This window comes from Bos taurus, chromosome 3 (genome assembly GCF_002263795.3).
Source record: "Bos taurus isolate L1 Dominette 01449 registration number 42190680 breed Hereford chromosome 3, ARS-UCD2.0, whole genome shotgun sequence".
NCBI classification, from domain to species: Eukaryota; Metazoa; Chordata; class Mammalia; order Artiodactyla; family Bovidae; genus Bos; species Bos taurus.
The window spans coordinates 49943064-49967631 of NC_037330.1; the positions used below are offsets into that span (position 1 = coordinate 49943064).

The 24568-nt window shown below is 34.7% G+C and overlaps 1 protein-coding gene across 6 annotated transcripts in view; it reads right to left on the reverse strand.

Moving 5' to 3' along the window:
- Positions 1-24568, reverse strand: part of FNBP1L (formin binding protein 1 like) — a 137033-nt gene that overhangs the window by 35489 nt on the left and 76976 nt on the right. For 4 of the 6 annotated variants that reach the window (XR_009493918.1, XM_059885075.1, XM_010803331.4 and 1 more), the window contains exons 4-9: positions 23498-23645; positions 22770-22832; positions 13624-13728; positions 9522-9650; positions 7495-7641; positions 5105-5308 (exon numbers count right to left, since the gene is read on the reverse strand). Coding sequence is in view for 5 of the 6 variants with exons in the window: in XM_059885075.1 (XP_059741058.1) it covers positions 5105-5308; positions 7495-7641; positions 9522-9650; positions 13624-13728; positions 22770-22832; positions 23498-23645 (796 nt within the window). In the remaining variant the exon portion in view is untranslated. Of the gene's footprint in view, positions 1-3517; positions 3677-5104; positions 5309-7494; positions 7642-9521; positions 9651-13623; positions 13729-22769; positions 22833-23497; positions 23646-23880; positions 24020-24568 lie in introns of all 6 variants that reach the window. The other 2 variants (XM_059885076.1, XM_003585877.6) reach the window with 2 other exon arrangements.

The following is a 24568-nucleotide window of genomic DNA, read 5'->3' on the forward strand; positions in this document are numbered from 1 at the left end:
ATGATAAGAAAAGATGACATATGCTATCCATTATCTTTCCAAATTAAGCTTAACATTCTTTAGACTGTCAGTAGTTTCAGGGAACAAAAACCACAACTTATTTTGCTATGACAAAATTCCTGTTAAGATTCGAGTTTTAAATTTTTATAAGATATTTATGGTCTTCTATAAATATTATTAAAACAAAATCATATCAATAAGAAACAAAATAGGTAAATTATTTGAATTTCTTTTATGATAATCTCAAGCAGCTTATTTTTCCAGTTTCTTTATTAATACATTTTAGAGAAAAGAGTAATATAGTTAAAACTGAAATATTAAATGTTTCAGTTTTTAGCTAACTTAGTTTTACTATTAATTAGACAGTAAAATCACAGTTCATTAGATTTGGGGATATAAAAACTCAAGTTCTTCGTAAATATTAGAAATATATTTTGTCTTTTTTAAAGCAATTCATGTTCAATAGAGAAATACTATACTGAAAATTTCACATACCTCCTATATCTTAATAAATACATAAGGGAGCTAAAAAGGAAATCAGTTAGGCAATTCAAATTATTACGTGTATTTAACTTTAAGGTAGGAAAATCCTGAGAACAGTATTCTGGATAATAAAAGCTTACAAAAATGACTCTATAAGCCTATAAGATCATGAATAATTTAGACAGTAAACATGGACTTGCTAGATGGACTCACTACTGCTAGATAAATATATATATATATATATACACTAAGAAAAAGGAGCACCCAGTAAGCACCAATGAAGTAGTTAAAAATTATTCATTTCTATATTAAATAGCTTTTGAATGTGCACTAAATATCTATTTAAGGTTAGACCTTGATGTCACAGAAGGAAATTATAGACCCTCATCCCTCAGAAAAAGTCTACCAGTACCACCATCAAATTAAAAAACACTGGTCCAATATAACATTTCTCATGTCCTTAAAGATAATGGAAACTGCAGGTTTTCTTAAGAATGAAAGAAATTATAAATTTTTATAAAAGCCAAAAGCAGATATTTAAGAAAAATGATGAAACAAATATAGCTCAAAACAAGATTCTGATTTGAATGGTACAACTCATCAGCTTTAATAAACCATAAGACTTTTTCAGTTTTATGGACTTACATGTAAATTCATGTAAAAACACATAAATGGTTTGTTAAAGCATATCTTCTTCCTTTTCTATATTGAGAACATTCTTAAGTGGAAATAAAACACAATTTTGAAATAGTATCAATTAAACTACCAAATATCAATCAAAGCAGAAAGAAACTTCTCAATGCCAAGGTAATGAACTTTATACTTCCTGTTCTATTCTCCATTCTCCAGCTGGTTTGTCTATCATATTTTCTATCTTGCATACTGCTTTTTTCTTTGGCATGATAACTAATAATAAATGCAACCATTTTGGCCTACTGGAATTAGCCTCCCTACCCCAACAAATGTCCTAGTATTTAAAGCTGAAGCAATATGTGGAAATATAATAAGTAATGACCACACAGACACTTTTAAGTTCAACAGTTATAAAATTCTACCTATGAATTTATTCAGTAACAATAAAGATGTCACTTATTTAAGCTTCTTTCTCCAGGGCTCACAGTTCTAACTAACTAAACTTTTTTTCACAGAATTGTATGTACTTCATATCCCTAAGACTATGCTGTGCAAGGTACTGTAACTGGCCCTGGTAGACTCGATATGCAGGATACCTGAGAGATTCCAAAAATATGGCTCCTAGAAATTACAAACATAATTGCAATTTTTGATTACCATTGATTTCTGCAAGAGCATAATATTTAATGAAGTCTAAGTCATCACAAAGAAGAAAGATGGGAATTAATTCTACTCTCATAATTCAGGCAACAAAAATCCCAAGTATGATTTCTTAAAGTCTTTTAAACAAGTGAAAAGAGCTTTTAAAACTGATTACAGGCACCTGTAGTGCCTGTAAGGGTAACACAGACTCATTCACAGGGACTTTTCAGAATGCCATGAATTAACCTACATTCACACACAGAATTAGGAAAGGTAATGCAAAGAAGTTCAGGTCATTACAGGAAAAAAAGGAAGTCCCCAAAAGAATGTAATACACTGGGACATTTCTGTTGCCTTGTTAACACCAATTAGCTTGTCATACTGTTTGAGTAGAAAAGCAAATAATAATATAATATTGCCCTATAAGATATGTATCTTGTTCTACATATGACCAAAAGAGAAACCCAACTAAAGCAATTTAAAGATAGAAACTGTTACCGAAGAGTGAGAAGCATACAGGCTAGACAGAACAGGAAAAAGAAAGGGGAGAAAGGGAGAGAGGAAGGGAGTAGCAGCAGGGAGAGAGAAAGGAGAGAGGGACTGAAAGTAAGAGTAAGTCCAAGAGTGAGTGCAATGCTGTTAACAACTAGACTTCTTATGACACTAACAAACTCTTGAGTTCTCATCTGTGGGTTATTACACCTAAGATTTTTATATGTCTAAACAAATGCTCATACAAATCTAAATGTATCTAAATTACGAGCTATGAATATTACAACCATGCCCTTCAAATCAGATCTTAAACAACAGAAATTAGTCTAACATAATGAATTAACACTAATTTATCAGTAGTATTTAACAGTTGTTGCTAAGAAACAGTTTAGTATTTGTTTTTCACTATCCTAAAACTTTTCATTTGCAGAGTATCTTTGTGTTAGTCTTTCAGTCCTGTCTGACTCTCTGCAACTCCATGGACTGTATCCCACCAGGCTCCTCCATCCATGGGATTTTCCAGGCAAGAATACTGGAGTAGGTTGCCATTTCCTTCTCCAAGGGAATCTTTAGTTATAAGTAAATGATAAAGGCTAGCTTATGGGGAAAAAAATGAAAAATTTGGTAAAAAACTTTTTTTTTTTTTCAGTTTAAGAAAACAAATTCCATGTATCCATTACTCAATAAAATCTAGTATTTTTATAGGCTTTATAACTTATACAATATACTTTGCAATATATTATTTTAATTTGATCTACAATCTTGATTATTTAACATGCCTGTCTTTGATTTTTTAAATTTAACTATTGGCAATTGTGTTTTATGTTTCTGAAAGTAGGGCAATTAAAATTAAAATGGAACTTTATTTTTTTTTTGCCAACAAAATAATACTTTATAAAATTCACAGAAGTCACTAGTGACAGATTATTACATGAATAATTTCAGTGACAAATTACTGAAAGTCTTAAAAATGTAAATACATTACAAGACAATGGTGGACATATGACTTCACATAAACAAAAAAAAAGAAAAATAGCTAATATGATTGTACCCAGCACCCTCTTTATAATACCATTCTTTTATGGTTGAGCATTTCAAATGTTATAAAGAGGAGTTATTTTTAACTTGAGGGCAGCTATACTTAATTCTGTGGTGTTTTAAACTATATATTTATAGGAGAGAGCCTTATAATGAGGGTGGAGAGTATTAAAAGCCACACTACACACACAATAGGCCGTCATGCATTTTAACCCATTATTAAACTTACCCCTCTTTTGAGACTTCTGAAAGAAGGAATTCTGGGCTTCCCTGTTTTTATTTCATTCATACAATAATGCACGGGCTCAATGGAGAATGTGAGAAACTGGGACCCATTAGGAGTACTGGATGTGAATAAACTAGTAGGGGTTAAGGGTGGGGATTGTGGCTAATATGGAAATAAAGAAAGGAATCAATAAGCCAAATGTGCATACCTTTTTTTCCTAAATGAAAATTCTATTTTTGGCAACATACTTTTTACAAAATATATCTCAAATAGTTTTCTGTAAAAATATTATAAGAATCTTAACACAGTTTTGCCAGAACTGTCATTTTAAAGTCAAATGTACTTTTAAAAATGTACCATTTCATTTGGTCACTTTTTTACAAGCTAACAGACTGAAAATATAGAGTATACAAATTATAAGGTTAGAGAGAGCAATATGACCTAGATAAAAAAATATCTTCTGATTTATAGATTATTAAAACCACCTAGTTAGTCACACTTAACCTATACTTGTCAGAGATAACGGCAGAAGCTATAGTTAAAGTTATCTAAACAGGCAATATCTATTAAAATAAAGTATTAAAACTGTAACTACTATCATAAACAAGCAAAAAAAAATTCATTACATTTGTGGCTTTCATCTCTGTTTCTATTTCATCCCTGTTGCACCTCTTTTTTAAAAAAAATTTTCAGTATTCCTTGTTTATCTAAGTTTTCCTAGCTACTCTGATCTGTCTTAAAAAAGTCTCACCTCTCAACTTCTCGATGGAACAATGTTATGAAAAGCATAAATAAAGCTTGAGTTAATTGTGCTTTTAAAGATTTTTATAGGTATATTATAATTTGAGTTAAATGTTATCTAAATTCATATGTCAAAAGCAGAAAAATGAATTAAAATAATCTATACTTTAACAAATACAGAACATCAGATTATCTATTCTCCTACTGATATGACACTTTATAGCCATTAAATTGATAAGATTAAATACTCATTTATTCCAATTGCTCACTGGCTGAGCTAAATTTATCTAAAATAACCAGCACATCAAAAGATGGGTTTAGACAAGAAGTTAAGAGAGAGACTCTCTTAATAAACTAGAGATTTTTTAAAACTTCAAATAATTACACGCATTGAGCCCCTTCCCATTAAATATTCACATGGATGATAAAAATATTCACATGGATGATAAAAATAACTGTTAGTATGATCTGTAAGACCTAATTTGACATTTATTTTTGCTGTGATCAATCATTCCAATTGAGAACTGCAATTTCAGTGATCTCACAGTCACATCATGATTCCTAAAAAATTTGAACTGAAACTACATACAAATGAAATTTCAAAAGTATATAATTTAAGAGATACTACTTATTTAATATTTTTACTCATTAAATGATGTTAAATTCAGAATTAATTTTTATTATTAAGGTACAAAATTCTATGTTTCTAAGTGAAAAGTTAATTGAATCATTCATATAAAAATATTTATTCTCTATTAATAGTAAACCATTATCCATCCAATATCTATATTATTTTAAATGACAGACTAGAACAAAATCATCAGCTCAGAAAATTTTAATGACTTTTACCTTTGGCTTCTTTCCAAAGAGCCACAACTTGCCCTTGGCCTTTCCTACTGTGGTTTTGGCATCCACCTTTCCACTTTCTTGTTTGGATGCACTGATAGTCCCATCAGAAATGGTTCTATAAATATGCTGACTGTAATCTTCAAATGGAAAGTCTCCGGGAGGTTCAAATCCAGACTTAAAGGAGTCTACTACCATCTGAGAGTCCTACATGTAAGAACAGTACCATATTAGCTTTCAAAATCTTAAATCTGTGTCAGAAAACAAATAAAAATTTAAAGAAATAATTCTACAATACTTATTAAAGGTTCAAAATAAATAATTATTTCCTGTAAATATGAAATAACCCCTAAATATTTTAATTCCTATAAAAAAATTTCACAAACAAATGACCACTTATAAAATTTGTAATAGTCATGGATGTTTTCACTCCATAGCTTTAACCCACTGAATTTCATCTTGAGTAGTTAGCTGATATTTAACTTCTAACTGACAAAAAAGGATATAGGAAGAGGTTACTCTCAAGAAGAAATTCCAAGTTTTAAAGGAAAAAGGAAAAAGGTTTTCTGTTTTACAGAATAGAGGAAAGGGTGTCTAACTGTAAAACAGGGTAGGAGACAAGCAGAAAGGCTTCCATTTACCCAAAAGGGGAAAGGATAAATAAAATGTATTAAAGACATACTTGGAAATATTAACAGAGCAATGAAGATCTCACAAACAGTAGAGTGTAAAAAGTAACTCTGAAATTGTAAAGCTTAGACCATTCACCCAAAACCGTAAAGCTCACCTAAGTATTACATGCTAGTTTTGGACATACATATACCTCTATGTGAATGTTTTACTGACACTTTAAACTCATTAGTTTCAAACAGAATTCTTTACAAACTCCTCCCGCACTCCAACCAACCTCTCCTATTTTATTCCTTATTTCTGCTGATAGTACATTTTGCCTATCACTTAAGTCAAAAGTCATCCTTAAGTTATACCTTACTTTTTTTTTTTTGTCACTAATGCCACCCACACCAATCATTTGCTAAAGGGTAAGAACAGGTTGAGAGGAGGAGGGACCTAACTATATTTCTAATCTTGGATCCGTCACACCAAGATGTAACTTTGAATTCCCAATTAAAGAACCCCCAAATCTTTTCTTTCTTTTATTTAAGTCAGAATTCTGTTACAGGAAAGATCCTCACTCATACAAAACCAACCTGCTGTCAAGACTAAAATATGCAGTACCTATTTTGCACTCCCCAAACACTGGTTCTCTTTTCTTTCTCTTCTCTCATATCCTCAGTTTCTGAGTCATTAAATCAATATTTACTGAAAAATAACCGGTACGAGAACTTTTCTAAACCTTACTCAAGATATAATAAGATAATTAAATTTATTTCTTCAAGAAGAACAGGGCTTCTTATTATCTTTAGAAACAGATCAGAAGAATTGAAATATCTTAAGACTTTTTGCCAGAAAGACAATACAAAGAAAGTCAATTTCTTTTAACCTAAATCAGATTTAAAAAAATAGGTAATGAACAGAAAAAAGGGAAAAGAGAGGGATGGTCTGGGAGTTTAGAGTTAGTAGATGCAAACTATTATATATCTAGAATGGATAAACAACAAGGTCCTACTGTAGATGCAGAACACAGGGAACTATACTCTATACCCTTTGATAAAGTATAATGGACAAGAATATAAAAAGGAATGTATATATGTACATAACTGTCATTTTGCTGTACAGCAGAGACTGGCACAAAACTGTAAATCAACCATACTCCAATTAAAAAAAAAAAAAAAAGACTGATAAAAAGAAATGGGTAATGAAATGGATTCAGGGTCACAGGTTGACATGATGATTCTAAAACAAGGATGTTGGTTGAGGCTCAGTGTGTACACCCTGATGACTGCAGCCTGCATGAGAAGGGCTTCTTCAAGGCAGTTACTTCTACTCACAATGCTCTCCTTTCTTTTCTCATGGGCCATCATTCATATACTACTCACGGTTCAGAATGCAACTCAAATGCCAACTCTTCTGGCAATAAGGAACTCTTTTAACTCTAGATCTGACCATTTCCTTCTTTAAACTTTCTTTAAACTTTCTCTAACAGTTTAAATGATAATAGTATAATACAGTTTGCAACATACAGTTTACAAGTTAGTTATACTCTTGGAATAGAACTGAAAAATTAGTGGGGAAAAGAAAGAGAAGCATTAGAACTCTTTTAAATGATTAGAACTTTAGTGTTTAAAGTGATCCTTACAGCCTGAAGGAGTCTAATGTATAGCCAGACTTACTTATACAGAATATAACTTAAAATCAATAATCCATCAATTACTCCCCCCAATCCATTTCATTAATTTAAATCAAATACATTATTCAAATTATAAAACACTTACTCTTCTTTCGTCAACTGATTTTGCTGCAAGAATCATTCCTTCCAAACACTTTGAAATGATAGGAATAACTTTCCGTTCTGAGTCTGCAAATCCTCTGTAACACTCACTAAGTTTAATAGTCCTTCGTTCATCCATTTCTTGCAGTTGCTAATAATTAGGAATTTAAAAAAAAAGAAAATTGACTTTTCATTCTGAAGAAACTCCCTTCCAAAAAACAAACAAACAAAAATCCCACGAAGATATCCCCAAACAGTTACACTGTTTTAAGTACCTTTTAACAAGTGCTACAGAGTGAAAGCACTTAAAACTTGAGGCCTGTGAAATAGCAAAAGAATAAAAATTCAAGGCTTAGTATATCCTAAAACCAGGTGACACCGGTTTTCAAGCCTTATAAGGGACTCCCTACAGCTTACCAGCTCCCTGCTTCATACAACCTCTGCCTTTTATTCTTCAGTAAAGTTTCATTTGAAAACAGAAATTTTGAGACTTTTATTTCTTTTTCAAGCAGCTGGCATACAACATATACAAATGTGAGACTTCTAAACCCTTAAGTTAGTTCAGAACACTTTGCCAAGATCTGGCTGGACTAAGAATCCACAGTCAACCACATACTAACAGGCACCCAAACCTACTACAGTCTACAGCTTAAAGTGTCAAAAGGTTGGGGACACAAGAGGAAAAACAAGAAGCTGCAAGGTCAAAGTGGTACATGTATGGGATCCCTACTCAAAAAATTCACTGGCACCTGCTATTCAGAATTATGCCAGGGCACATGAAGCCAAATAACTTAAAGGCAATTTTTGACACTTCCTATTTGTCAACAACAATGACCTTTCTTCTTTTTAGGAAGCAATTACACTGCTTAAGTCCCCTAACTCCTATAGCCTTCATACTATTTTTTCCTCTTTACTTCCCAAAGCCTGGGAATTTATTTTGAGACCAGCATTTTCACAGAAGGACTGAATCCAGTATCACAAAGTGGCAAGACTGCTCCATAGCAAAGTCCAAACAAAAAGAGCAAGCCCCCAAACTTAACAAAGCAGTGAATCTACAAATTAAGGTCTCCCCTGAATATGAAGACTTAGCTATTAAGTTTAGAAAAGCACTACAGAGTGAGGACTGGCTGACTAGATGCCCTGGATTAAACGACCAATATCATACTTTCTCTAGTCCACCACCTCTCACTATGCTTCCTTTGCAGTTTCCTTTGTAGTTCTATTAATAGCTTGGCTGGGGCGGGGGGTGTATTTGGACTGACACTTTAAAAAAAAATTTAATTAATTAATTTTAATTAGAGGCTAATTACTTTACAATACTGTGGTGGTTTTTGCCATACATTGCCATGAATCAGCCACAGGTGTACATGTTGGACTGTGTACACTTTTCACATAAGCTCAGCTCTCCCAGGTACCACTTCTTTCAACACTGTTTCACTAAATCCCTTTTTTCTAATTTCTCTTCTTTCTAGAATAGGCAGTAACATAATTTCACCTTCATGTAAATTCCAGGGTCTTTACCTGAGGGCTGTTTGGCAACTGCTAAATGATGATGGATGGGGTTTAGAAGCCTGAATTACATTTATGATCTGACAGCTAGGAAGACAAGCAGGCAAAAACCAGGCTAGCAAATGCATTTAAGATTTATTTCTGCCATCTGGACTAACGCCAATGATCCTGTTATAGTGTCAAAGGCTACGTCCAAATTCTAGATAAGCAGACTACAATACAAAATTCCAATGAAGTCTCCCATCTCACAATACTTAATGTAGCATGAGAATTTATCTAGAAATGTCATTGTTTTAGTGAATTATTTAATATACCACTATGAAATCTGTAGAAAAATTTGTGATTTCAAAGTAAAAAAAAATTACTTTTCACATCTATAATCAATCATAAATTTATTACCAATTTTGATGACTAGTGAATCTAGAAACATTCTGACTGATGCCTGGCATTTTAAAGTTTTACATTTCAAGACTAGGTTTTTCAGATCTAAAATAAGGTTAATTTCATATATCTAAATTTTACCTTGTAAATCTGAGGAATCACTACATAGAAATGTTTGTGCTGTTCTCCATTAAAGTTTTGTAATTGTGCAGCATATTCATTCTTATTTTCATCAGCCATATGCGTACGTAGATTCAACTGCTGTTTAGCCTAGAGGCAAATTGGTCCAAATCATTACCAATGAGAAGAGGAGCAACAAAATCACAGTTAATTCACTTTTTAGAAGTTATACTAAAACTAGGCTTTTTCTAACTACTGATATCATTTAAAAGTAAAGGAGATGCTTACAGATCTTTATTTTTTAATTGAAGGAGAATTGCTTTCCAGAATTTTGTTGTTTTCTGTCAAATATCAACATGAATCAGCCATAGGTATACATATGTCCCCTCTGTTATGGCCAGTCGCCCTGTTGCAATATTCCCTTTCTCTTACTACAATAATAAATCCTCTCCCTTGTAATAAACCATTTGAATAAAATTTCTTAACGAATGGGTTTTTCTAATTAAATAAATGACAACATTGTGGTTTGTCAGTAAGCATTTAATCAGAAAAGGAAAAAAAACATCAGGAGTAATTTTGACAGTTACAAAGTTATCAGTAAAACTTCTCTTCAAATATAATCCAGTTACATTCAACTCAGAACCACAATGAATCCAGGTAACAGTAAAAATGTAATTTGGGGATAATGTAACGCTTAACAATACTTTCTACCTCTATACAAAACAACAGATATTGATACTTTAAGGAATGCTTAATTAGAATATAGTTCTCTTCATCTCAAGCTCTTACAGAAATGCTTTTCCAGTGAGTCACATTAATGCCATCTATATTAATGAGAACATCTGCATACAAACAACACAAATCATTAATTCCAGGTTTACTGGAGGTAATCTAAACAATTTTCTCAATTGCTTATAAATTAATAGGAAAAAAAAATAAGAATTGAACTCTTTTCTCAATATTCCAACACTCAGTATTCCAAACTCAGTTAATACTCAATATTCCAAACTCCAAATACAGTTTCTTAGTATTCCAAGCTATAAATTGTTACATGAGACTTCTCTGAAAATAATAAAAGCACATTGTGAATACACTTCATTATTCTAATCCTAGTTTTTATAATTGTAATCCCGAACCTTCTAACAGTAGATCCACAAGTTAGTTCTTCTGAACTCAGAAACAAACTGACATACCAATATACACGGTAGTCAAGATTTCAAATGAGTCCACAAATATCCATTTAATTCATGGTGTTCTTGAAGATTAAAATAAATAAGTACTATGGAAACTAAACACCATTTCCTAAAGTATTTCTAAAGAAAAATACACTTCAAGTTCTAACCTGAGACTCTAAGAACACATTCATTCACTCCTTTCCCTTTTCTCCCTCCTCTTACAAACTATGATGAAATGAAGGATTCCAAGTATTCCCTACCCACACGGTTCTTTCTTTCAGGGGAGGCGCCTCCTATTTCAAGTCACTGGCTATGATACCTAAAGCCTAGATGAAGGACTCCAACAGGTTATGAAAAAGTGTAAGACTAGAAACTAAAACAACTGACACCTTCCCTGACATATTCTGGTTTTCACATCTACTGCCTTTGCTTTCTTTTTCTATTTTATATTTCACTAAATTAAAAAAAAAATTAATTGTGGCAAAATACACAATACACATAAAATGTACCCATCTTAATTATTTTTAAGTGTGTAGTTTGATAGTGTTGTGTATATTCAATGTTGTGCAACTGCCTTCCTTTTCTTCAGGAAGATACACTAATTGGCCTGCTCCCTCCTCACCTTTGTTTTGTTTTTGTTTTTAATTGTATCAGTACTTAAATCTATGTTTCCTTCCCTTCCTAGACACTGAAAACAGAATTCCTCTACTCTCCAGATTCTAAAGTAAATCCTCAAAGTTTTCCCAATTCTCTAATAATTAAAGGGGCTGCAAACAAGGGAAAAAAAAAAAAAAGGAAGATATAAACATTAAAGTTCTGAACTAGTTAGGTCAAACTAACTAGTAGACATGTTATATCTAGATTTCAAGATGTATGAACAGTCTCTAAAGATATCTTTATAGATAGAAATGAATAAGCTAAAAATGAGAGTCCAGTTAAACCTAATTTGTTTAATACACAAACTATGTATTATATTGATGTATCAGAAGAGTTCTTGAGTCAGTGTCAACCAGCAAGGAAGACTCCTGACTCTCACATATAAAACAGTTCTGTTTACAAGTGTTGTGGTCCACATTTTTATCAAGTAATGCTAACACACTGTGTGTATTACATGATGCCTAGAAGGCAATGGCACCCAACTTCAGTACTCTTGCCTGGAAAATCCCATGGACAGAGGAGCCTGGTAGGCTGCAGTCCATGGGGTCGCTAGGAGTCGGACATGACTGAGCGACTTCACTTTCACTTTTCACTTTCACGCATTGGAGAAGGAAATGGCAACCTACTCCAGTGTTCTTGCCTGGAGAATCCCAGGGATGGGGGAGCCTGGTGGGCTGCCGTCTATGGGGTCGCACAGAGCCGGACACGACTGAAGCAGCTTAGCAGCAGCAGCAGAAGGAAATTAATATAGTGGGTGATCAAATTCAGGGATCCAAAAACCTTAACAGCAGGATCAAATCTAGTAATTGACATAGATGTAGCATATGCATTTAAAATGTCAACAGTACAAGTTCTGTCTGAGACACATAAACTTGTAACTCCTCATATATGAAAAGACATGGGGATTTCAGTTAACCATAAACTCACTGAAAGTCAATCCGAACAACCAATATACATTTAGGGTATTATGTATACCCTACAAAAAAAACCCCAAATACACAATATACATTTAAGGTATAACTGTCAAAAAACCAATATACATTTAGGGTGTAATTAATATAAATTTAGTTTCAAAACAAGCAAGGTAATCAAACTCAGAACTGATCAAATTGAACTATATACAACATACTTTAAGTGGAATATTGGTTAATTAAATGATATCTAAATGGAAGTAGTCATAGTGAAAGGTAACTTGAAGATATTTCACATGTAGAATAGTTGAAGAAACAGACAATTCATCTATGGGTAGAGAATCTGCTAAAAATATCTAAATACCTATTTATGAGAAAAACAGATTTGTTATTTCAGTTTTTTTACAAACTGAAAGTGAACAGGGAGATGAGTGGGGTCAATATAAGGAAATGGTAATTTTTTTTTTTTTTTAATGAACAGGCTATTTTAAGTTTCTATATTTCCAGTGACAGGGAACTTACTATCATAAGAGGTGTAGGTTATTAAAAATAGGGTAGACAAGATAAAAGCATAAGTTACAGCAGAAGATCTTTAAGGTAACTGTAACCTAAAATGTTTACGATTTTAGGGTTTTTAAAAAATTGGTAAAGCAAATGGAAGGTAGAAAATAAAGTATTCCTTTCTCCTTACTTTTTCTTCTTCTGATGCTATAGAATATTATAAAATTCTAAGGAGAAGATATACTAATGGTGGACCTTTGTATATACAAAAAGAACGGAGTAAGGTTCGTCTATATTTCAAAACTCCAACATTTCAACACTATCACTGTGTCAAATATCCTAAGATAAAGAGCGTACAGCAAGGGAGAAGGAAAAGCTAAGCCACAACAGTTATAGGACTGACCCTACCAACAGTTATGTTATACAACTTCTGGCCCAGACTCAGTGAATGACAAGAGAGAATTCAGCTTTCCAAAATGAGTGAATGAATGAACTAATAAACAAATAGCGATAAATCACATTTCTGACAGTTTTATCATGTTTTCCTTTCTGTAAAGTTGAGAAGCACACTATCCAGCCTCTATCTGCATACCCTATCAACATACCTTAGACTTTCTGTCTTATTGGGGAATAGGATAGAAGCTCATTCCTATTAGCAATTAAATCTTTCCTATGCACTTTGAATGCAGTTGACATTATTAATTTTGTTTACTTTCTCAGACCAGAATTGTAATTTAAAGTACACAAATATTTGTGTATTTTAGATTAGATGTAGAGTATCTCTTGCAGAAACGCTAATACTAACATGAATATTGTAACTATGCTCCATATGCAAGTAATAATATTTTGATATTAAAGTCAGCTTGAATTATTTCTTACCTTTTCAACATCTGCCTTGGTTGCATTCGTGTCATTATCCAATCTTTCGTAACTCTGTTGTGCCTTCTCTGCCTCTCTACATTCTCTTTCAAATTTCTTTTTACTCTGTTAAAAAAAATTAAAATACTGAAAAATAAAATTAGAGTTATCTCATTTAAAAGTTAATAAACAATACTAATACTAATAAATAATACATGGAACCACAAAAGACCAGAACTGCCAAAGCAATCCTGAGGAAAAAGGAGAAAGCTGGAGGCATAAGCCTTCTAGATATAAGACAGTACTATGAAGCTACAGTTATCAAAACAGTATGATACTGGCACAAAAAAGACAGCAGGTCAATGGAACAGAACAGAGAATGCAGAAATTAGCCAACACACCTCTTTAACAAAGAAGCCAAGAATATTAAATGGAGAAAAGACAATCTCTTTTGCAAGTGGTGTTGGGAAAGCTGGACAGCTATGTGTAAATCAATGAAATTAGGACACCCCCTCACATATGTAAGAATAAATTCAAAACGTTAAAGACAGTAACATAAAACAGGGCACCATTAAACTCCTAAAAGAGAACATAAGCAAAACATTCTCAGATATAATATTTTCTTAGATCAGTCTCCCGAGGCAAAAGAAGTAAAAGCAAAAAATAAACAAATGGGACCTAATCAAACTTTTAAAAGCCTTTGCAAAGAAAAGCATAAACAAAATGAAAAGACCTATGGAACAGGAAAAAATGTTTGCAAATGATGTGACTGACAAGGGGTTAACATTCAAAATATACAAACATATACAACTCAGTATTTAAAAACAAAAAAAAAAGAACAATCAAAAAGTGGGCAGATCTAAAATTTCTCCAAAGAAGACATGCAGATGGTGAACAGACACATGAAAAGGTGTTCAACATAGGTAATTATTAGAGAAATACAAATCAAAACCACAAAGAAGTATCATCTCACACTGTTCAGAATGACTATCATCAAAATGTCTACAAATAATGAATGCTGAAGAGGGTATGGAGAAAAAGGAACTGTTCTACACAGTAGAAATGTGAATTGGTGTAGCCACTGTGGAAACCAGCATGCAGTTTTCTCAAGAAACTAAAAACAGAACTACCGTATGATCTAGCAGTGCACTCCTGGGCATATATCCAGAAAAGATGAAAAATATATGCATCACAATATTCACAGCAGCAGCATTTATAATATTAATAGCTAAGCCATGGAAACAACCCAAATGCCCATCAACAGAAAACTGGTTTAAGAAGATGTGCGCTATATACATATATATATATACACACACATACACATACACACACAATGGGTGTTACTCAGCCATAAGGAATGAAATATTATCATATGCAGCAACATGGATGGACCTAGAGAATATCATACTAAGCAAAGTAAGTCAGACAAACATTATATAATATCACTTTTAAATGAAATCTAAAAAAAAAATACAAATGACCATATATGCAGAACAGAAACAGACTCACAGACATAGAAAACAAACTTAATCATTACCAAAAGGGAAAGGGGGGAAGAGGGTTAAACTAGGAGTACGAGGTTCAGTTGAGCTATTGCAAATCCTGAAAGATGATGCTGTGAAAGTGCTGCACTCAATACGCCAGCACATTTGGAAAACTCAGCAGTGGCCACAGGACTGGAAAAGGTCAGTTTTCACTCCAATCCCAAAGAAAGGCAATGCCAAAGAATGCACAAACTACTGCACAATTGCACTCATCTCACACGCTAGTAAGGTAATGCTCAAAATTCTCCAAGCCAGGCTTCAGCAATACGTGAACCATGAACTTCCTGATGTTCAAGCTGGTTTTAGAAAATGCAGAGGAACCAGAGATCAAATTGCCAACATCCGCTGGATCATAGAAAAAGCAAGAGAGTTCCAGAAAAACACCTATTTCTGCTTTATTGACTATGCCAAAGCCTTTGACTATGTGGATCACAATAAACTGTGGAAAATTCTGAAAGAGATGGGAATACCAGACCACCTGATCTGCCTCTTGAGAAACCTGTATGCAGGTCAGGAAGCAACAGTTAGAACTGGACATGGAACAACAGTACGGGGTTAACAGATACAAACTACTATAAATGAAACAGATCAGCAACAGGATTTACAAGGAACTATATTCAATATCTTGTAATAACCTATAATGGAAAATAATCTGAAAAAACTCATATAGATATATATAAAACTGAATCACTTTGCTGTACACGTGAAACCAACACAATATTAAAAACCAACTCTACCTCAATTTAAAAAAGAAAGTAACTTTAAGGTGTTGCTACTGTGAAATGTGTAAAATTGCATACTCAAAGTGAAATTTTTCTAAATTAGAAATTTTACTATTGCAAACCATGCACTTTAAACATCAGATATCATAAGACTGTAAAGAAAAAAATTATAAGCATAACTGAGTTAATATTTATTATGCATCTCAATCTCTTTATAATAAAAATAATCACATGTACTTAAGCTCAATTTAAGCAGGACTTTTGGTTTGTTCAGTGTTTTTGTTTGGTTTTTATGCATTTTGTTGATTGGTTTGATGTTTGCTTGTTTTTTTGTGTTTGTTTTTTTGATGGGATCCCAATGTAGCTTAGAATATGGAAACATCCCTCCAGACTGGTTTTGTGTTGTTTCTTCCATGTGTCCCAAGAAATACCATCTGCACAATGGCTCCTGAATTATTTAAAATTTAATTCAAATTACCATAACTTTGCAAAAGCTATTCAGAACTTAACATGTGATATATTTACTTTTCTGTGCACATTTTTTATCCTTAAATTAATGTCTCTTTCTTAAAAAATTGCTTTAGTTTCCAATGTACTCTTCTCTAATTTAACCCTGGTGTCCCCAGTTCTTTAAACCTCTCCTCAATTAATTCAACTACATTCACAATTCTATTAATTTTATTTTCCTAATGAAATCAAGAACTCAAGAGGTTTTTAACCTGCTAAATTTTGGACTGATTACCAAACTAGGCCTACTGTTACCTTGGGATTTCCCTTCACCATTTCCTGGGGATTCCTTTCAACTCTCCCTTAATTTGAATTAATCTCTAGCTCTACACCTTCCCCTCTCTTGGTTCATTTCTCTATTTTGCTAGAACACATTCAGCAGTAGCTTCCTAAAAGAAGGTTTGTGGGAGATAATTTTTTGAGTCTCCAAGACTCCAAGCCTTTCCATCTCTTTTTATAAAGTTTAACTGGGTATGAAACTCTTGAGTAGGAAACTGTCTTCTTTCAGACATGTAAAAGTACTACTTCATTGTTCTGGCTTCCTGATCCCTGATCGTTTGCATAAAACATATTTATTTTATATTTTGTTTTTCATCTATGGAGTTTGGTAGGATCGTCTCCCTCTAACTGTCCTGAAATTTCATTAAGCTATGTCTTGTAACTGTGCTGGATACCTGGAAAATCCTTTCCATCTAGAAACTCATGTCTTTCTATTCTGGGAAAATTTTCTTCCTGAATTAATTTTCCCTATCTATTTTCTATGTTTTCTATTTTTTAAGATGATTCTTACCTTGAAAATCAATCTACAGGATGAATCCTCTAATTCTCTTATCAATCTCTGTCATTTTGCTCTACTTTAAAACAACAGAATGGGAAAGACTAGAGACCTCTTCAAGAAAATTAGAGATACCAAGGGAACATTTCATGCAAAGATGGGCTCGATAAAGGACAGAAATGGTATGGACCTAACAGAAGCAGAAGATATTAAGAAGAGATGGCAAGAATACACAGAACTGTACAAAAAAGACCTTCACAACCCAGATAATCACGATGGTGTGATCACTCATCTACAGCCAGACATCCTGGAATGTGAAGTCAAGTGGGCCTTAGAAAGCATCACTACAAACAAAGCTAGTGGAGGTAATGGAATTCCAGTGGAGCCATTTCAAATCCTGAAAGACAACGCTGTGAAAGTGCTGCACTCAATATGCCAGCAAATTTGGAAAACTCAGCAGTGGCCACAGGACTGAAAAAGGTCAGTTTTCATTCCAATCCCAAAGAAAGGCAATGCCAAAGAATGCTCAAACTACCGCACAATTGCACTCATCTCACACGCTAGTAAAGTAATGCTCAAAATTCTCCAAGCCAGGCTTCAGCAATACGTGAACCGTGAACTTTCTCATGTTGAAGCTGGATTTAGAAAAGGCAGAGGAACCAGAGATCAAATTGCCAACATCTGCTGGATCATGGAAAAAGCAAGAGAGTTCCAGAAAAACATCTATTTCTGCTTTATTGACTATGCCAAAGCCTTTGACTGTGTGGATCACAATAAACTGTGGAAAATTCTGAAAGAGATGGGAATACCAGACCACCTGATCTGCCTCTTGAGAAATGTGTATGCAGGTCAGGAAGCAACAGTTAGAACTGGACACGGAACAACAGACTGGTTCCAAATAAGAAAAGGAGTACGTCAAGGCTGTATATTGTCACCCTGCTTATTTAACTTCTATGCAGAGTACATTATGAGAAACGCTGGGCTGGAAGAAGCACAAGCTGGAATCAAGATTGTTGGGAGAATCTCAATAACCTCAGATATGCAGATGACACCACCCTTATGGCAGAAAGTGAAGAGGAACTCAAAAGCCTCTTGATGAAAGTGAAAGTGGAGAGTGGAAAAGTTGGCTTAAAGCTCAACGTTCAGAAAACGAAGATCATGGCACCTGGTCCCACCACTTCATGGGAAGTAGATGGGGAAACAGTGGAAACAGTGTCAGACTTTATTTTTCTGGGCTCCAAAATCACTACAGATGGTGATTGCAGCCATGAAATTAAAAGACGCTTACTCCTTGGAAGGAAAGTTATGACCAACCTAGATAGCATATTGAAAAGCAGAGACATTACTTTGCCAACAAAGGTCCATCTAGTCAAGGCTATGGTTTTTCCAGTGGTCATGTATGGATGTGAGAGTTGGACTGTGAAGAAGGCTGAGTGCCGAAGAATTGATGCCTTTGAACTGTGGTGTTGGAGAAGACTCTTGGGAGTCCCTTGGACTGCGAGGAGATCCAACCAGTCCATTCTGAAGGAGACCAGCCCTGGGATTTCTTTGGAGGGAATGATGCTGAAGCTGAAGCTCTGGTACTTTGGCTACCTCATGCGAAGAGTTGACTCATTGGAAAAGACTCTGATGCTGGGAGGGCTTGGGGGCAGGAGGAGAAGGGGACGACAGAGGATGAGATGGCTGGATGGCATCACTGACTCGATGGACGTGAGTCTGAGTGAACTCCGGGAGTTAGTGATGGACAGGGAGGCCTGGCGTGCTGCAATTCATGGTGTCGCAAAGAATCGGACACGACTGAGCGACTGAACTGAACTGAAGACTTTTTCAATTTCATTCTTTCCAGTCAGCTTTTCATAAAGTTCTTTTTTGTTCTTTGTATGTTCCTTTCTTAATAGTATCTTGTTCCTATTTCAGGGATGTAATCATTTCTCTATTCCCTATGAAAAATGTTAATAATAGTTCTGGGTGTTTGGCTTGTTTGCTTTTCATTTTTAATTTCTATTTCCTTTCATAGTCACTGTTTCTTCAAAGTTGCTTTTTTTTTTCCCCCCTGTATACTTTGCTGTTTATGTCTGGAGATTTCTGCCAATCTGCTCTTCTTATTTGAAAAGCTAACTGGCTTTAAGTTAGCTTTGGAGTTTCCTTGGAGAAACCATGGTGCCTGTATCTTTAAGTCTTTTCCTCTAAACCTAATTAAATTCCACAGAGGAAATTCTTCCAACTTCTTGTCTGGAAAACATATACCTTGCTACCTGTATTCTGAGAATTACTAAGAAGAAAGCACAGGATGTCAACATTTTCTGTTTACCTAACCAGTTACAAGGTCAATTTTTTGTCTTGGGCATTACAAAACTATTCAGATAGTGCAAATCTCATTAACTACAAGGTCAAAAGGTTTAACCTTCTCACAGGTTACCTCCCACTCCTTGACCTTCAGATAGAGACAAGGTTCTCTGTTGTCTCCCTTGGCCTGTCCAGAGTTCCTGCCACTTTTCACTAAAGGTTTAACCCTTCAAAGATTCAAACTTTATACAGGGATTTCAGTTCCAACTCTTCACATAGAGCTAAAAACCTAAACTCTGTCCTTTTGTGAGTACTAAATACCAAGCCCTTAGCAAGGTCCTGTAAACCATACCCCAACACCTCTGGAATCACTTTTCAAATGCCATTGTATCACCTCTTACACCTATTGCTCTGGCTTTTAGATTATCCTTAGCTTCCAGCAGTTAAGAGATTTCCCTTTCTTTCAGGTAAGAGCTTGCTGCTGAGCTTAACATACAATAAAAAATATTTTAGCTGTTATATCTAGGTATTTGTAACCAAGTGCTTCCCAGGTGGCACTAGTGGTAAAGAACCCACCTGCCAAGAGACACAGGTTCAATCCCTGGGTCAGGAAGATCCTTGGAGGAGGGAGTGGCAACCCACTCCAATATTCTTGCCTGGAGAATCCCTATGGACAGAGGAGTCTATCGGGCCACCGTCTATAGGGTTGCAAAGAGATGGACAATACTGAAGAGAATGAGCATGCATGCCTCTGGAGCCAAAAGATGTCTGAGTTAGCTCAGCTGACCTTATAGCTAGTACCAGGAATACCTGTAAGTTACATCAAATTTAAAAATTTGATGTAAGAAATTTCTTATAAAAACTTTAAAATGCACTATTTTGATTAGTATGAGACATCAAATGATACTTAAAATTTATTCAAAGCATAAATATATCTGAATATGCATAAAATGCGGAATGTCACTTTCCTGTGAAGATTACATTTCACACTGAATTATCTGAAACTCAGTTCAGAGATGTGTTTTCAAATTGAACAGCTATAGCTACCAATTTTGGTATAATCTGAGGCAATGCATATACACAAAAGTACTTTTATAGTGTCTTCAGATCAGATCAGCCGCTGAGTCGTGTCTGACTCTTTGCGACCCCATGAATCGCAGCATGCCAGTCCTCCCTGTCCATCACCAACTCCCAGAATTCACTCAGACTCACGTCCATCGAGTCAGTGATGCCATCCAGCCATCTCATCCTCTGTCGTCCCCTTCTCCTCCTGCCCCCAAGCCCTCCCAGCATCAGAGTCTTTTCCAATGAGTCAACTCTTCGCATGAGGTAGCCAAAGTACTGGAGTTTCAGCTTCAGCATCATTCCTTCCAAAGGAATCCCAGGGCTGATCTCCTTCAGAATGGACTGGTTGGATCTCCTCGCAGTCCAAGGGACTCTCAAGAGTCTTCTCCAACACCACAGTTCAAAGGCATCAATTCTTCGGCACTCAGCCTTCTTCACAGTCCAACTCTCACATCCATACAGGACCACTGGAAAAACCATAGCCTTGACTAGACGAACCTTTGTTGGCAAAGTAATGTCTCTGCTTTTGAATATGCAATCCATGTTGGTCATAACTTTCCTTCCAAGGAGCAAGCATCTTTTAATTTCATGGCTGCAGTCACCATCTGCAGCGATTTTGGAGCCCAGAAAAATAAAGTCTGACACTGTTTCCACTGTTTCCCCATCTATTTCCCATGAAGTGATGGGACCAGATGCCATGGTCTTCGTTTTCTGAATGTTGAGCTTTAAGCCAACTTTTTCCCTCTCCACTTTCACTTTCATCAAGAGGCTTTTGAGTTCCTCTTCACTTTCTGCCATAAGGGTGATGTCATCTGCATATCTGAGGTTATTGATATTTCTCCCAGCAATAACAACTGTCAATTTTTTTCCCTCAATATTCAATACTCCATCACTAATTCAACCTACCCCTGCTAGCTCTTTAAATCTCCTGTCAATTATTTCAAATGTGTTAGACATTTTACAATTTCATTTCCTTGATTAGACATGAAGACATGGGACTAGAAAATGAATCCTGCATATATTTCTCCATATTACACAAAAATTGTATTTGTGTGTCTCTCGCTATACTGTAGGTTCCACAAAAACAAGATCATTATCATATTTGCTTTTGTATCAAACTCAATACATATTGTGGGTATCTTCAATATACCTGAGTTGAGCTGAACTCACCTTTATTTCATAATACTGTCAATGTCTTAAATCTCTCCTACATTTTTTGATGCTTTCTTATGACTCTTACAACTATGCTTAGTAACAATTATTCTAAAGGTAAATCAGCACATATCAACAGGAATGATTTGTGTCAACTCCAGTCTTTAAAGGAACCAATAACTCCTGAGTGTAGGAGTTTGTTATTTTGTGCAAATGAAAGACACACACACATACACACTCATTAGGTGGCAGTACTAAGGATGCTAGTTAAGGCAATTTTAAATTTAATAAATGTAAACAGTCCCTTAAAGTCTTGCTGCAACCAATCAGAAATAAAATCAAAACAAAAATCAAAACAGACTACTAATATACCTAAGAATTCTCAATCAGCACTGATTAGAATCTTACATTTACATTATTAGAGATCCAGTGAACTGGAAGAAACATTTTATATTATCTAGTCTGCTGTCTTCATTTTTCATTTACTAAAGATGAAGTCATGAAAAAAATCAGATGCTAAGGGAAAGGCGAACTAGAACCCAGGTTCTCTTTGTCTCAGTCAAATGGTCTTCTAAGATATATCACTATTTCCTTATTATTTCTATCCTCTACCAATACTTTACAATAACAACTGCAAAGACAAAAAGAATCTTCCTAAATGTCTACAAATACCTGAAGATTACAGAGTTGTTACAAAGTACAGAACCATACAGGGGAAAAAAAAAAGGAAAATGGACACACTGATCTCACATTCTCTATTTACATCAGTGTCAAATTAAGAATACTACTACAATGAGAAATATTAAACTCAAATAGATAAGAAACAAGAGAACTTGGCTTCCCAGGTGACACAGTAGTAAAGACTCTGCCTGCCAATGACAGGAGACATGGGTTTGTTTCTTGGGGCGGGAAGATTTCCTCAAGTACGAAATGGCAACCCACTCGAGTATTCCTGCATGAAAAATTTCAAGGACAGAGGAGCCTGACAGGCTCCAGTCCATGGGGTTGCAAAGAGTTGGACACCAACGAGCAACTGAGCACGAACACACATAAGAGAATTCAGGGCTAAATCAGTCTACGAAAATTTATGTCAAACATGAAAACATTATAACTCACATTATCCATCTGTTTCCAACACATGTCGAGGTATTGCTGAGCTTTTCGTCCCTCTTGAAGATGCTAAAGGTGATAACAACCAAAAAAACACAAATTTTAAAATTACATTTAAACACCAATTAAAGTCTAAAGGCCTCTCCCAAAAGACTTTTCACTTAATTTACTTTCAAGGTCCTAATTATCTAACTTTATCAAGACTCAGGAAGACAAAAACTCTCTAAAATGCATTTCCTAGAATATTATTTAAATACTTCAAATATAATTTTTAAGACATATAATCTCTAGAAAAATACATGATTATAGAGAATAGGGGTAGAAAAAGTTTTTTATAATGGGTCAGATAAATATTTTAGGTGTCGGAAACCACGTGGTCTCTTGCAAATATTCAACTCTGCTAATGTAATGCAAAAGTGGCCACCCGCAATATGTAAGTAACTATCTAAAAATGTAAAAACCATTCTGAGCTCATGCTAACTAGGAAACAAAAACAGGCAGTAAGCTAGAGTTGGCATGCTGGCTAGAGTTTACCAAACCTCAGTCTTAAATCCAAAATGATCACAAATTAGCAAGAATGTCTTGAGATAATTTAAGCTAGAAGAAATGTAGTGAAATAGAAAACCAGTTCATGCTGAATGAACATACATAATTTTAAAAGGCAAAGTAATTACTTCATTTCTGTGAAAACATTATATGCTATTATAACTGTATAAAAATGACAAGAAAATTACCATTTTTCTTTCAGTTTTCAGATCATGAGCATATCTCATTAATTCACCATAAACTCTGTGGGCCATTTCTTCTGCTACTACTTCTCGCTGTCCTGCATAGTCATTTAACTCGTTAAGGATGTTAAAAAAGGCTATACACGAAGTAAACCTGACAAAAACATTAAAAATGGCAAAATTTATTTTTATTCTCATTACAAATATTTTTGTGAGATACAGATCAAACCTGACACTTAACCAATTTTAACATATGCATCCTAAATCTCAGCTACTAGCTCTAAATTAAGCTCTGCCTTAAGCTCAAGTTGTACATGTTTATATATTTCCAGGTAGTCATAATTTATCAATAAAAGGATTTGGGGGTCAAAAAATAATAAGAATACTACCTGCAGGCTCTTTTGGCATACTGGAATCTCTTACGTTGCCAACTGACTGGCCTGAGCTTGGGAATGAACTTGGTTGGATTCCTAGGCTTGGCAGCTGAGCCTGTTGCAGAGATGATGTGCTTGCTCTCCAGGACAGAACCTGCCAATCATACCACTCAAATGCATCTCGATGGGTGATCTACAAACAATTTTGCTATCAGCTCTGGACACAGCTGCCTGTATGCCTGCCCACATCCTGAATGGAAGTGAGGTGCCACTTTGGTTGGCACCACAGAGGGTAAGAAGGGGCAGAAATAAGGGTAAAAAGAAATGTGTGTGGAGGGAAGGAGAGAGACAAAGAAAATAACTCTATTAAAATGTATAGATCTACTTGAATACACTGCCAGAACGCTCTTATGTAAGCTGAAGGCACACAGCTCAGACAGGACTCCATTAACACTAAACCAAAGACTCCTCTAAATAACTGACAATCATACACAAAGTTGTTTTAAGTTTAGTCTTTGTTTCTGCATTTTACAACCATCCAGTTTCTTTTTGTTTCTGCATTTTACAACCATCCACGTATCCCCGTGTGTAAGAATGCCAGAAAGCTTGTAGGCAATCCCTAAACATTTATTCAGAGTTCCAAAATTACTCTGAAAACCTATTCCTTTTCATTACCCCTTTAACCCAACCAGCTAAATTGTTT